The 9,906-nt window shown below is 42.0% G+C and overlaps 1 protein-coding gene across 5 annotated transcripts in view; it reads right to left on the bottom strand.

Moving 5' to 3' along the window:
- The window catches only part of GPR116 (G protein-coupled receptor 116), a 113,511-nt gene that overhangs the window by 23,672 nt on the left and 79,933 nt on the right, over positions 1 to 9,906 (bottom strand). For all 5 annotated transcript variants that reach the window (XM_010863055.1, XM_010863054.1, XM_010863057.1 and 2 more), the window contains exons 8-10: positions 9,522 to 9,667; positions 6,317 to 6,538; positions 5,128 to 5,331 (exon numbers count right to left, since the gene is read on the bottom strand). In XM_010863055.1, the coding sequence (XP_010861357.1) occupies positions 5,128 to 5,331; positions 6,317 to 6,538; positions 9,522 to 9,667 (572 nt within the window). The remainder of the gene's footprint in view (positions 1 to 5,127; positions 5,332 to 6,316; positions 6,539 to 9,521; positions 9,668 to 9,906) is intronic.

Genomic DNA, 9,906 nt, shown 5'->3' with positions numbered 1-9,906 from the left:
CATTGCCTTCTGTTGAATGGAGAGGCAGGATGGTATAATGGTTAGTCCTGCCACTTTAGGATCCAGGTGGCCTGGCTGCAGTTTCCAAACTGTATTATTATCTTTTTAAATTTTTTTTTTAATGTGGACTTTTTTTTAAAAAGTCTTTGTTGAACTGGTTACCAGAGAAGGCAATGGCACCCCACTCCAGAACTCTTGCCTGGAAAATCCCATAGATGGAGAAGCCCGGTAGGCTGCAGTCCATGGGGTCGCTAAGAGTCAGACATGACTGAGTGACTTCACTTTTACTTTTCACTTTCCTGCATTGGAGAAGGAAATGGAAACCCACTCCAGTATTCTTGCCTGGAGAATCCCAAGGACGGGGGAGCCTGGTGGGCTGCCGTCTATGGGGTCGCACAGAATCGGACACGACTGAAGTGACTTAGCAGCAGCAGCAGAGCTGGTTACAATATTGCTTCTGTTCTTTGTGTTTTGGTTTTTTGGGCGCGAGGTGTGTGGGGTTTTGGTTCCCTGATCAGGGCTCAAACCCGCACTCCCTGCATTGGAAGACAAAGTCTAAACCACTGGACCACCAGGGAAGTCCCCAACACTCTAGTACCTACCGGCAGGGTGTTGTTGGGAAAGTCACTAAGCCACGCTCTATCTCAGTTTCTCCAGATGTAAAATGGGGATATATAACAGCTATGACCTAGGATTGTAGTCAGGTAAAAGGAGTTATTATGTGAACACTTAGGATAGTGGCTGGCTGGGGCCAACCCCTAACCAAGACCATGATGATTGCTGAAGTGTGAAAAATTTAAAAAGAGAAGTCATGTTTTTGGATATGATTTCAATTGGAAGAGGAAAAGATGATAGATTATTTTGACTATTTTTATTATTAAAAGGAGGAAGAAACAGGACTCAGGCCTCTGATACTAGTCTCACTTGAGACCTGTTTTCGTAACTTATTCCTTCCTATTAGTCATATGTTTTAGTCGAAGCTTTACCTTCGTGTTTTCTTCGGTTACCAGCAGTTCACCCTTCAGAATAGCTGCTCCTTCCTGTCTTCCTCTCCGTTCCCAAGATGCTCTGCCCTCCACGCTATCTCACTTCCTGCCTGTGTCTCTATGATGCTCTCTTGGACACCTTTTTCTACTTCGGTTCCTTCATCCCTCCCCTCCATCCTTGCCTTCTGCCATGTACCCTGAAGACATTCCTCAAACACTGACAATCTTCCAAAAATTAAAGAAAAAGAAAAAACCCTTCTGATGAACTCTAACATAAATGCATCTTTTACAGCCTTAGCTGGAGGATCAATGATATTTAAAATATTCTGATTGAAAAGGAACCAGCTTTTCTCCCCAGTCTCCAAAATGATAATTCAGAACACCAAACTGATTTACCACCTTGGGTATATTATTAATACCTCCTGGTTCATAGGTACAAAGGTCCATTCATCTCCAAGGCTCATACCTCCACTGATTTTTGGAAAACCTACTTCCTCCACTTCCTCCAGGACCTCTCACTCCATCCCTCTCCCTTGGCTGCAGAACAATGGAAGGTACTAAATGCAGCCTGTAAGTTGGCACTCTGCTTTCCAGAGTAGAGGTGGTAGGCAGTTCCAAGTTTGTTGCTCAAGATTAAATAATACCCAATGAAGAATTCCCAGGACATTGAGGATAAGTGAAGGCATGGTTTTCAAAGCTATCATCATTATCAGAAAGCAGTTATTGTGGCAGATTCAATGTATTCAACTCTGTTTTGAATATTGACATTCATTATCTCTTGTCTCTTCTTTCAAAAGTCTCACAAAATGGGTGCCATTGTCTCTATTTAAAAGATGAAAATCTGGGAGCTCCTTAGCGATCTACTGGTTAGGATTTGGCACTTTCGCTGTCCCTGCAGAGTTCAATCTCTAAGATTCCACAAGCCCTGAAAATACCCCAAAACCCCAGAAAGCCCAACCTGCTTGAAAAAGACCACCTTCATCTTCTTAAAGTTAGAAATTCTGACACTATGGATTACTTCCTTTCCATCTTATCCCTTGCTGGAAGTGCTTTGAAAATCCAGTGCAACTGTTTCTGAGATGAGGCGATACGTTCAGTTCCAACACACTGGGGTGAATTATTTAGCTAGATGGCTTTCTCCTGATCTAGAAAAATGGCTGCTAAGAGAACTTGTGGAATTTGGAAAAAGATGGCCCCAGCGAGGGGAGGGCAAAGGAGAAGGAAAGAGGACAGGTGTCGAGAGAGAGCAGAGGTTAAATTCATCAGAGAATCCCTTGTAAGGGTCCCCAAGTGGCCTGCCCCAGCCAGGGTGGCAGGAAATCCATTGTTCTGTTGTTAGTTGAGCCTGCCCGGGGCATTAAGAATGTCTGTAGCAGGGATGGCCACAGAGAGGTCCCTGAGCATCTGTACTGTAGACTTCCTGGTTCCTTTGCCAGAGGGCAAGGCCTTTCACCACTCACAGTTAAAAGCCTCTAAGTCAGCAACACGGGAACTGTGCAAGGTCTTTCTCCCATCTGGCAGTTCCTTTAGGATGTCTATACCTCCTCTTCTTTAAGAATCAAGGAAGTGGCTAAATGGACCATATGTCAACTTGTTCAACAGTTACCAGATGCCTTTACCATTCTGTGGAGTACTTTAAGGTGGAAACAAATGTGCTTTGAAAACTAGATGTGCTCAGAAAACGTTACATCTCAATTGATCCTTATTTTATTTATGATTTAATATTATCCAATAGGGAAGGCTTTGTAAAAGTTCCACCACAATGATGGATTTCATGGCTAAAGCTACAATTGCTTTAATGATTTTTTTTTTAACTTGAAAGATGAGCACATAATACTGTCATTTCTTAAGAGAAGAATTGCCTATGTGAGGTTTATAGGCAGAGAACAGTTTTCTGTTTCACAGTACAATTTCTGCTGGATCAGCTCATGCCAAGGCTGACTCACCAGGCATGTGTGATATAGTTTGGCCAAGACAAAGACTGTGAAGCAAGGTGAATTATTTTCTTTTTCTATTGTGACATCCTCGGATAAGTCATTGAATTTGAACCTCAATTTCCTTATTTGAAAATGGAAGGCAAAAAAAAATGTCTGCTTCAAACTTGTGGTCAAAGTTAAATGTGATTAAAGTGATAACAATATGTGCATACTTATAACTGGTTCATACTGTACAGCAGAAACCAACATAACATTGTAAAGCAATTATCTTCCAATTAAAATAAATAAAAATTTATTTTATTTTTAAGAATATAAAAATTTATAAGAAAATAATAGCAAATGAAGCAACTGACAAACAACTAATCTCAAAAATATACAAGCAACTCCTACAGCTCAACTCCAGAAAAATAAATGACCCAATTAAAAAATGGGCCAAAGAACTAAATAGACATTTCTCCAAAGAAGACATACAGATGGCTAACAAACACATGCAAAGATGCTCAACATCACTCATTATCAGAGAAATGCAAATCAAAACCACTATGAGGTACCATTTCACACCAGTCAGAATGGCTGCAATCCAAAAGTCTACAAATAATAAATGCTGGAGAGGGTGTAGAGAAAAGGGAACCCTCTTACACTGTTGGTGGGAATGCAAATTAGTACAGCCACTATGGAGAACAGTGTGGAGATTCCTTAAAAAACTGGAAATAGAACTGCCTTATGATCCAGCAATCCCACTGCTGGGCATACACACTGAGGAAACCAGAAGGGAAAGAGACACGTGTACCCCAATGTTCATTGCAGCACTGTTTATAATAGCCAGGACATGGAAGCAACTTAGATGTCCATCAGCAGATGAATGGATAAGAAAGCTATGGTACATATACACAATGGAGTATTACTCAGCCATTAAAAAGAATACATTTGAATCAGTTCTAATGAGGTGGATGAAACTGGAGCCTATTATACAGAGTGAAGTAAGCCAGAAGGAAAAACATAAATACAGTATACTAACGCATATATATGGAATTTAGAAAGATGATGGTAACAGTAACCCGGTGTACGAGACAGCAAAAGAGACACTGATGTATAGAACAGTCTTATGGACTCTGTGGGAGAGGGAGAGGGTGGGAAGATTTGGGAGACTGACATTGAAACACATAAAATATCATGTAAGAAACGAGATGCCAGTCCAGGTTCGATGCACGATACTGGATGCTTGGGGCTAGTGCACTGGGACGACCCAGAGGGATGGTATGGGGAGGGAGGAGGGAGGAGGGTCCAGGATGGGGAACACATGTATACCTGTGGTGGAAAAAAAAATAAATAAAAATAAAAAAATAAAATTTTTTTTCAAGTGAGAACATGTTTTTTAAAAAATGATCATAAATTATTACACAAAAAGAGCACTATTGCTATTTTAATTTCTTCTACTTATTATTATTCATCAGTACAAACTGAAAGGTGGGGAATTTCAAGCGTGATCTCAGATAACCAACAGGATCAGAAATTGACATTGGTTGAGAGACAAACAGGTTGATAGAGAAAGATATAGAACCAAAGACACAGAGTCAGATAATTAGTGGGAAGGACAGACACCAGGAGGAGAGACTCAGGAATTCGACTCTCCAAGTCAGACTTCAAAGCAAAACCCATGACCTCATCTTTGTCTCTTTGCTGAAGAGGGAAAGGAAAGGGAAGTGGGGACAAGATTTTCTGCAGGGAAGATGCGATAAACCTATGTCATCCCATCACTCCCTCTTGAATCTTCTCTGCCAGAATCTAGTTTACATCCCAGGTATGACACTTATGGATTTCCCCAATGGCTCAGCAGGTAAAGAATCCACTTGCTATTCAAGGAGCCACAGGAGACTCAGGTTCAATCCCTGGACTGGGAAGATCCAGTAGAGGAGAAAATGGCAACCTACTCCAGTATTCCTGCTGGGCTACAGTGCATGGGGTCACAAGGAGCTGGCCATGACTGAGCACAGAGCACACGCGACACTTATATGTACATTTTTGGGAATTTTGTTCTAGCATGGCTTAGCTGGAGCTGGCCTCAAACCTAGTACTTCTTCCACAGTCTGAGGTCTAGAAAAAACCCAGCTACCTGACATTTGCTCTTTTACCCACTGCATCTCTATTTTTACTTGGCCAAAATGCAAAAAACCTATTTGCGAAAGGGTTTCTAACAGGCTCACCTGGAACGCTTATACTCCCTTCCTGCTTCCATTCAATTTGACTCCAATTCACGTTCACCTCACTGCAGCAGTGCAAAGACACAGGATTGTTGTCACACATCACCTCCGTGGCTTCACTTGCCTGTATCTGGATGGGTATAACTTCCACTTTTCTTTTGGACGCATATTCAAAAATATCTAATGTCAGCTTGCAGATGTATTCACCTGTAGCAAATACACAAAAAGACATGGATTATTACTATTACATATATCTAGTTCCCTAGAAGAAGGATGGCCTCATCTTATGTGTCATGGTGGTACTTCATGAAACATCATTTTCAAAAGCATATGAGACTTCTTATAAGCAACCCTAAAGGAATATTCAGGAGGTATTGAAGGTTGAGGGAGATATTTCTAATGCCACGAGGTGAGGAGTAGAGAGATGTTCTAAGGAAAAGGCAGAAATCTGAGTCCTTGTTGGTAAGGAAAAAAAGTGTGGGGATGCTTCAGAGGTACAAAGGGAAGATGGGAAACCCATGGATCATTTTGGCATCCTATTTAACTCTGTGGCAAAGTCAGAGTCAACAAACACCCGATAGAATCCATGTGTCTGCAGTCCAGTTTCTCTTTGAGAGAAAATGAGATGCCTCTGTTGACATCTGGATTGCAGTGATGCTATTAAATTTTAGAATGTCAGGTATAAGAGTTATGCTTCTGTGGTTGCTGGGGACGAACAGGTCGGAGGGATTCCAACAGAGAAGAAGAAAACCTGGGGAGAGCAGTGATTAATATGTTCACTATCTTGATCACGGTGATATTTGCACAGGTGTATCCACATGCCAAAACTTATTAAACTATATGTGCAAAATTATATGTGTAAGTTATAATTTAAATTATAAATGTAAGCATACTAACTTTACATATGTACAGTTTATTCCATGTCACTTCTACCTCAACAAAGCTCTTCTCACATTTTTTAAAAATGTTAAAAAAAAAATAAACCTGCTTTTTGTCTTAGGTTCCAGCTCATAAGCTTTGGTAAATGTGGAAAATTCTATCTGTCTCCCCAGGCTAAATTTGCTTGGCTCATTCACCATGGGATTAATTTTCAGTTGTGAACATTTGAGCTTCTTTTTGAAGAGGAAAAGCCTGTCTACACACACTACCACAGTTTGATTCTTTCTTAGCCCTTCATTCCATGGCAACCCACCCATGAAACCCCGAGTGATGTTGTGGATAATAAGGCGCGACACGGAGGTCATGTTGTTGAGCACAGAGGTGTAGATGGAGACTTCAGTGCTGTTCTGGATGTCGAGGCCCGTTTCCGCCTGCGTCCAGGACACATTGGTGGAAAAAACTTCATTCTCACACATCAGCGTTACTGTATCTCCTTCAAAGATGATTTCTGGTGTGATGGAGAATTTCGTTTCATCTGGAAACCCAAACAAAAGCTATTAGGATCCCAAAGCAAATGAATGGAATTAATGATCCTCCCCAATGCCACCACCACAGGTGTTCTCAAGATGTGTCCGTGGTGATGAATGATGCATCGTGTTCCCCACACTCCTTCCCTGGACAGCTGGGACCTGAGGGCCCTGGAGTGACTGAGCCAGCTATTAGGGATGCGGTTTCTAGCTTGGGATCTTTGCACACTTAAGAGTTGTCAGTGATGCTAATGGGGATCCCAAATCTATTTTCAGTGTTTCAAATAATCTGTCACAGATACAAACAACAGACTTGTGGTTGCCAAGGGGAAGGAGAATAGGGGAGGGATGGATTGGTAGGTTGGGATTAGCAGATACAAACTATTATATATAGGTTGGCTAAACAGCAAGATTTTATCGTACAGCACAGGGAACTGTAAACCACAGTCAAGAAGAATATGGAAAAGAACATACAAATATAAATATAGATAATTGAACCACTTTGCTGTACAGCAGAAATTAACACAGCATTGTAAATCAACTATACTTCAATAAAATTTATACAATAAAAACGCAAAAAAAAATTCTAATAGTCTGGTAGAAAATTGCACATTTGCTTATGAAAAAGTCACACCAACTAACTTAAACATCAAGTTCCTTTGCCCCTGATTTGAGAAATATCAGCTGTTTGTTACTGATAATTGATACCTCAAGCTGACTGAAAGCTCTGTCTTGTGCCTTTGATAAATTAAAAATGGAAAAACCAATTAATTTTTTACAATAAAGTGTGCTTGGGAAATAAGACATTTTTTAAAGACTTAACACCTATGGGCCTATAAAAGTGGCGGCTTTATGGACACACAGATCTGAATTTGAATTCCGGTTCTGAGCCAGGCATAGCTGTGTGGCACTGGGGAGCTTGCTGAGTATCTCTGAACCTTGGCTTCCTTGTCTGGAAAATAGGAGCAGTGAGAGCTATCTTAGGGGGTGACTTGGAGGGATAGTAGCTATTCTTATTGGTTTCACAGTAAACTTCTTGAGAAAAGTGGCATTAAGTCATTTCACAGACAAAGATAAAAACACAGTATTCTCTATTTTGGGGTTTATCTGGCTTATATAACATACAGGTTTTCCCCCTAAGCTGAGCTATAGTATTCATGAATTCCATGTATTGAGAAAATCTAAGGCGCTGAGGAATAAAGTTCTGGGAGGCATCTTTTGGATGGTTCTTTACACTCAGGCCACACCCTGTTCTTACTGTAAAGTGAAAGTGAAAATCAGTCAGTCATGTCCGACTGTTTGCGACCTCATGGACTATACAGTCCATGGAATTCTCCAGGGCAGAATACTGGAGTGGGTAGCCTTTCCCTTCTCCAGGGGATCTTCCCAACCCAGGGATCGAACCCAGGCCTCCCGCATTGCAGACAGATTCTTAACCAGCTGAGCCACAAGGGAAGCCCATTTATAGTGTAAATATGGGACTAAAATACCATAGAATTAATTTGGGGTGCTATGTTCAAAATATCCAGGTATCTAAATATCTCTTGCCACATTTTTCAGGCTCCTGAATAAAATAAGATTTCAGAGCATCACATTCAACTATTCAGAAGCAAAGCCTCCTGTGCACATTTCATGTAGTGACCTGAGGCATGCAAAATGATATTACTTACCATGTGGCCTTGAGCAAGTCATTTACCCTGAGGGTGATTTGCTCTCAATTTGTCCCACCCTCTCCTTCCTGAATGATAGGATGTCTAAAAATATTAGCAGTGAATGTAAAGAGGTAGAGTATGAATCCATTGTCAGGATGGTCTCACTCCTCCTGAGAAGAGGTGACTTTCCTTCCCCTGTGCCTGCAACAGCCCGTTCAGTGCCGTCCCCATGGTGGGCTGTGTTGTTCCAAAGAGGAGTCCCCTTCAGTCGTGAACCGTGGGCCTGAGTTACACACAACAGCTGCCAGTCATCACTTGCTCATCACATCTCTGCTCAGTTGACTCCCCTTGCTTTCCCCCAGGCAACAATAGAGCCACCCACCTAATTACACAATACAGCCAAACTCTATACCCCATTTGGAAAATGAGGGAGAGCATGTAAAATGCCAGGACTCTTGCCACTGCTGTATGTGATCCAAAGCAGAGGTTCTCAAATCTCCCCTGCAGCAGAATCACCTGGAGGGCTTGCGAAAATACAGGTTGGCCCAGGTTGGTCTGGGGTGACTTCCAGAATTTGCTTTTCTAACAAGTTCCCGGATGCTGCTGGAGGGGCCACACTTGAGAACTACTGCTCCAAAGTAACAATGGACCCCTGGTCAATATCAGTGCATCTCATAAATACCCGCCCCCCATCACAATTTTAGTTCTACTTCTCGGGAGGTTTTGGGCCTGTCAACCCTAATATTCATTGGAAGAACTGATGATAAAGCTGAAGCTCCAATACTTTGGCCACCTGATGAGAAGAGTCAGCTCATTGGAAAAGACCCTGATGCCAGGAAAGATTGAGGGCAGAAGGAGAAGCGGGAGACAGAGGATGTGATGGTTGGATGGTATCACTGACTCAATGGACATGAGTTTGAGCAAGCTCTGGGAGATAGTGAAGGATGGGAAAGCCTGGTGTGCTATAGTCCATGGGGTCACAAAGAGTCAGACATGACTGAGTGACTGAACAGCAACAACCATCACCATGTTAGTTCTCCTTTTTGAATGTTTTGAGTCTGTTAATTAAAAAAAAAAAAAATCCGTAAACCCAGATGGCTCTGTGGCCTTGTAAAATCTCTCCCTGCTGGGACCCTCCACGCCTGCCGCCACCCAAAGGAGGTGCCAAAGTGGCTGATGGTGGGGAGAAGGCACAAAACCTGTATGCCAGGAACTGGAGAGTTTCTCTCCACAGAGGAAGTCATCATGTGACTTCTCAGGCTTACACATCATGATAAATACTGTTACCATATCTAAGTAGAATGTACTCATAGGAAGGATGCAGCAATCGTCTACTTACTGCTGTAAGTAACCTGATAGGAACTGCTCTCCATCTTGTAGGTCTGATTGAGGTTCTGTGTGACTTTCTCGTTCGCTTTACGCATTAACGCAGGTGATGCTGTTGTTGTTGTTGTGATTTCGTACGTCACAACCACACTTCCAGGCCTGGATGGAGACCACTCAGTTCAGTTAAAGCAGTAAGTGACCTGGAAGAGTCTAGATCCTTATGGTTTGTTTGCATAAGAAAGCAAAATGGCAGGAAGAGCCTGGGGACCTTTTTCTTTGAGGGTTCACTGAAATCCACTTATTTCTAAGCTCTAGTTAAAAGCCTGAGGCAGGGTTCAAACACTCAAATGTCTGCAGACAGGTAACATAAATGGCCAGAATAGCCAGATGGGGTGGAG

This window comes from Bison bison, unplaced genomic scaffold (assembly GCF_000754665.1).
Source record: "Bison bison bison isolate TAMUID 2011002044 unplaced genomic scaffold, Bison_UMD1.0 scf7180017864487, whole genome shotgun sequence".
In the NCBI taxonomy this organism is placed as follows: domain Eukaryota; kingdom Metazoa; phylum Chordata; class Mammalia; order Artiodactyla; family Bovidae; genus Bison; species Bison bison.
Note: the sequence above shows the minus strand (reverse complement) of the source record. Positions and strands in the feature narration are given on the sequence as shown.